At 29.2% G+C, this 6000-nt stretch overlaps 1 protein-coding gene across 1 annotated transcript in view; it reads right to left on the minus strand.

Annotated features, from left to right (window-relative positions):
- Positions 1 to 746: 746 nt before the first annotated feature.
- LOC100166807 (O-acyltransferase like protein) overlaps positions 747 to 6000 on the minus strand; it is a 32119-nt gene continuing 26865 nt past the window's right edge. Inside the window, exon 13 of the mRNA XM_016806229.2 lies at positions 747 to 1567. Coding sequence (XP_016661718.1) covers positions 1498 to 1567 — 70 coding nt within the window. The 3' untranslated portion in view covers positions 747 to 1497. The remainder of the gene's footprint in view (positions 1568 to 6000) is intronic.

The raw sequence follows: 6000 nt of genomic DNA on the forward strand, positions 1-6000 counted from the left end.
TATAATGATAAAATTAATCATAAATAGGAGTTGCCGACTTGTTTACGAGTTAATCTGTCTGACTCAAATTTTTGTTGACAATCTGTAATTTTTTTTCAATGTTTGTACAGTTGATCATCTTGAAGTTTTTGTGAATTGATATTTTTTCAAGTTGAGGCACAGGTTTTTGGGATTGATTTCACTTCTTTATTAACCTCAAAGTTCACGAACTTTTTCAACAATGTGATTTTCGGCACAGAATTTGGGTATTGATTTAATTTCTTTTTTAAACTCCAAATTCTACTTTTTATAGTTATTACCGTCTTCGCAGGAACTACACAAAAATATTTATGACAACTTAAAAAAAAACAAAAAAAATTTGTAAAAACAGAGATACGACCTTCTTCGCTGCGGTTGTACGAATCCCTTCTGTATAGAATACTTCGTTCTGACATCAAATGCCATATTTTCTCTTTTAATTATTACCTTTTTCATATCCAAAAAGGATTCATAGTTTTTAATTACATATACAATATAGTTAATTTTTTGTATCCAGATTCATATAGTATAACACATCTAATAACTTTCTAAGTTTTCTTTGGTTGAACCAATTAAAGTATTTTTATTTAAACTAATCCTAACAATTTTTCTTTGTAAAAGTTGTAGTGGTCTAGACGCATTTTTATTCAGTCAAAATTATCATTTTGACTATTATTTGATGTAAAAGTAGGTATATAAATATTACAAAAATTATAAATAAATTAGGTACCTCGTTAATTGATTGTTTTTATTTTTATAAATAATTATTATTACAAATTACATACTTCAAGTAATTATTACTTAGTAAGTAGGTATTATTACTTATATTTATTATTTACAAACAAAATTTTAAAATTATTTTTACAAATGTACAATAAAAGTAGTGCATTAATATAAAATTATTTATTTGTTATATCATGAGAGAATCGGGATTTATATGTTTTTACATAATATCGTTTCTGAGTACCCATATGCACTATGCAGTCTTATAAAAGTATAAAATGTAAATAGTACAGTATACAGTAGACAGTAGGTTAGTAGGTACTTGGTAGTATAGCCGGCACAGTCCACAGGAGCGGCTTCAGAGACATGATAAGGGGGTTAGTGGTTACCAAGTCATAACTTTCAGAAAATGTCGATGATTTTTTTTGTAATTTTGTTTTTAATTTTGTTAAGAAATACAGCTTTGGGGGGGGGGGGTCCTAGGGCCCCCCTGGAGCCGCCCGTAACAGTTCAACGGATAACAAACTGTAGGGTTTGGTCTGCGTAAACGAATTCCCTACTATAATCCAAGAGTGGGAATAAGTTTGTGCTGTCAGAAAAAATCATTAAAAAAAACCCTGCTTTAATTGTAATCAAATCCGATGAGAATTGAATTATAATATAGTTTATATAATATATAAAAAAAAGGTAATATCTATTCAGCTTATGTTTTAAGATTTAATCGGTTAATACTTATTATAAATGAGTCATAACTTTTTATGGAGTTTCCACAGTTGTAGTTTTTTCAATTGGTATTTCGTTTCTTATAGACGAGTCACTCTTTTTCCTAAAAATTATAAAATAAAGATTGTTAAAACATTATGTTTTTAAATTCTAGATCATCAAATGATAATTTTATAAACAAAATAACAAACGTTAAGATCAGCCATGAGAAATCAATCAAATATAATTTAATGTAAAAGGTGCCAGACGGGTTTTCCGAAAGTGGGTTGAATTCTTCTTAGAACTATTGTTCTCAAAGACATTTTAATATATAATATATTATAATATAATGTGTTTAGCACTATAAATACCGGTTAATAAATGAATAATTACAATTGTCTGGCTCATCAAAAATAAGTCTTTGTATTTGAAAATGTATACATTTTGGCAATTAAAAACAACTTTTATTAAAAGGAAACAGATGCCCAACCAGTTGGATAAAATTATGCATATTATATATTTATTTAATCTAGAATATAATTATTAAGAACTGTTATCTTGTTATTGTATTAGCCTAAAACTGTCTTCTTGAATATTTTAGTTTGGTATATTATAATATATAATAATAATAATAATAAAATAACAATAACAATATGGATAAATTATCAACTAATAACGAATTTGTGGTAGTTCGCATTATATTCATATACAATATTATATACGGGTCCTCTTCCCCGAGCATTACGTTGAAAGCCCATAGGAGCAAAAAATAATTCCAAGAAGATGACTGATAGGTACGTTAGTAACGTTATGCTCTCGTCGTAATAAAACGTACTTTGGAAATTCTTAAGGCGGGGTCCCGCGACTCGTGTATTTGACGAATATCCACGATTACTCGAATAATCGGCAAGTTACCGACAATCGACGGAAAGGTGGCGAATAACGTACAACAAATACCGAACACCGAATATTTGTACAAGTACTCCATTCCCACTACTCGGCGAGTATCCACGAATACCAAATATTCGTCAAATACACGAGTCGTGGGATCCCGCCTTAAGAATTTCCAAAGTACGTTTTATTACGATTGCATGATTGTTATTAATTGTTAATGTGTGAAAAAGTCATTCGGTATATAAATGTGTTTTGGATCGTGGGAAGTTTGGTAAGTTTCAAAAAGGAACCCTGTGGAAATAAGTTGGTGACCTCTGGTATAGACTATTATAGGTACTAATATTATAGGTACTAGTATTATAGGTACTAAGGAAAAATGTTGTTTTACAAAACCAAAATATTAATTTCCACGTATTAAAATAACAATTAAGTAATAACTTACCCTCGCCCGAACATTTGTCTAGTCAAATTTCCAAACGGTGCTTCTACGACTAAGTGTAATGCTAAGGCCATTAAATAAGTTTTAAATGTATCGTATATCCAAGCATCCAACTGAAAACAGACGAATTGAAACAATATGATAGTCGTATATATAAACAATCTTTTTTTAATGTGTTACGTATCTACGTATCAATTAATTATGTATCAACTATGTACAGCATATCGCACGTTTTTAACAGTATTTAACGATGTAACTAATAAGTCAATTAGTATATTATAACACACGGAAAAGCATAGCATAAAACAATTAAACTATAAAAGTGTCGTCATACGTATCTCCTCAGGAAAGTCAACACTCATACGAAGGATACGAGTCGACCAGCATACCAATAGTACGAGACCCGGACTCTGTCTCATGACCGAATTTGGCCACTACAACGACCACCCACTCCAAAGTAGTGATGGGCACTATCGAGTTGAAACTATCGAACTATCCGGTTGTTTTAAACTATATAATTATTCGATTATTTTATAAACTATCGAATTCGGCCGATAATATCGAAAAATCACTCAATTGTTTTTTTTAACTCAATAGTCAAAACTAGTTAGTTCCAGACGTCCAGATGTGTATTACTACTTACCACAGTTACTACCCCCCCCTCCCCTTGACATTTTCCCTCATAATAAATATATTGTTTATAGTGTTCGGGACTGCTTGCAAGTTATAAATTTGTCTTATGAAATGGCGAAATTGAATACAAAGTTTGAATTTGCATATTTGTGTATTTTTTAACTTAAATGTACATACAATTGTCGTGAAAAATTATATATTTTGGATAACATTGAAAAATATCTTAAAAAATATTATGTTTGGTTAGGTACAATTGGTGATAATTTTGAGATTTGGGGAGGCCGAAGCCTTTTATAATACCATACTATTATAAAATTGAATAAGCTTAAAAAAATTAAGTTAATGTTTGGGAGGGGCGGAGGGCTGTTAAAGTTGTTGGTGGAGCTTGGCTGCAGTTGGCCCTATGTTCGCATATGTAAGATTTCATAAGTCTCTTTGTGACAAAACTGTGTTTAAACTATAATTGACATCTAGATTGTAGATTGTACGAAGAAATTAACATCAGTAGATATAGGTACGTGTTCGTTTATCAAGGTATTCACATATCACGTTATTCGTTATTACTTATTTATTAACCTAGTACCTATTGTATGCCAGTATTTTTGAAAATAAAGTTGTTATTTATTTAATTATCAGGTTTATATACTTACTTATTTTTTAGTTTTTTATTATCAAAATTGCAATATTATGTCTTATGATTTTTCAAAAATAATATAAACATGTTGCGACATAGTATATATATTTAAGCATATTTTGAGAATTTCGACTGCATATTTCGATAATTTTTAGTGCAACAAGTCAAGTTCTGAACCCTCAATTTATTTATACACGTAAAATGTAAAAACTTGGTTTTAATCTATACTTAAAACACCCCCCCCCCCCCCAATTTAATAATCCTGGCTACGCCACTGCCTGACGTTATATAACTTTTGCAGGTATTCAGATACTATTTTGCTTAAAAACTATGTTTGTATTAGGATTTATATTTAACTCCCTAATTTCGCATTCTTATCGTAGTAATATACCTACTTTTTTATTGATCTTGAGTCTAGCAACAAATTAAATAAGCAATAAATTAGCGTTTGGCAGAGGGGGGATTTCAGACTTATCATTCAATATTTTATGAAACATGTTTATTATTCTAGGTTTTGATAATTCATCTTTTATAGGTAGTTTTGTTTTATATATTCTACGACATTCTTCTTCATTTTATTTATTTATAACAAAATCCCACTCTTCTCTAAATAATTTAATTTTAATAAAGTTATATTGTTCGAGAATAGAAATCGTTATTTTATACGTGAAGAATATCCAATTTTGTGAAAATTTGAACTTCAGACGCTCATAGAGATTTTTTTCTGGAATTATTATGCTATTTTTTTTTTTTTTTTAATTCCCGTAAGAACAACAACGTATGAGAAACCTTGTATTACATTTTAAATCTTGGATATGAATATTAAAATTTTTAAAAATTACCAGTATGTATCTATATGCGGCTATGCATAACTTCATATGCCCCGAATGCATATGGAGTTGCCTATAAAATGTTCCTTAGAATCTAGTAATTGCGAGCCCCTTAAAAGACTATAGGAATAACTGCATATTAATTACTTTTACTGCTACAATAAGGAAAAAAGGAACATCTTATTTTATTTTAACAATAGTTAATATCGTAAGCTATTTAAATGTTTTGTTTTGAATGCGTTGAATTGTGCTAAGAAGTTGATTATTGGTAATTTGTACCGTTTTGAATTTTTATCGAATCGTTGTGGCAGCTGAGTGCTGATTCCAATATTCTTACTTTTAAAATTATGTATGGCCGTATAGGCATGGGCGCAAATAGCGTTTGGGATTTGGGGGGGGGGGGACTAAAGCCTCACTTTGATAATATCAGTCCTGTAAAGAATACTTTTAAAAAGTACTTGAGTAAATACTCAAATACATTTTTTTTTTTAAGTATTTAAGATACTACTCAAATACTTTAATTGTAAAGTATTTCAAATACTACTCAAATACTTTTCAAATACTTTTGGTTTTTAAAGTGGGTTTTTAATTATCGTAATATAAACACATAGGTAGTAGGTAATCTAATAGTTATCTTATATCTAATAGTTTTAAAGGGAATATTGTTATTCAATATTCAAAAACTTTTTTTAGAAATTTGGTTTTCACAAACCTTTTAGCTTCGGCTAACACAGAAATACAGAATATTAAATAAAACTATTAAATATTATTGTAGTTTGACAATAATATTTTTTCAACCAATTATTTCGAATAAAAATAAAATGTTCGAAATAAAAAACCAAAGTATTCAATACCAAAAGTATTTAATAGAAAAAAGGTGGGTAAGTGGATGACGCTCTGCTGTACATTAGGTTACAAGTGGGTCACTGTATAATAGATAGTATTAAATTTGAATTCAATGATATAATATCACTGTATAAGAAAAACGATTCTGAGCGGAGACGGTTTGTCAGTCTAGGTATTAGACATACCTATTATAGGTATACTTATCGATAGTATTAAAAAAAAAATTGACCTATAATAGGTATCAATAATAAATTCCAAATTAATCATATCACAATATCCAT

Source organism: Acyrthosiphon pisum, chromosome A1 (assembly GCF_005508785.2).
Source record: "Acyrthosiphon pisum isolate AL4f chromosome A1, pea_aphid_22Mar2018_4r6ur, whole genome shotgun sequence".
Taxonomy (NCBI): domain Eukaryota; kingdom Metazoa; phylum Arthropoda; class Insecta; order Hemiptera; family Aphididae; genus Acyrthosiphon; species Acyrthosiphon pisum.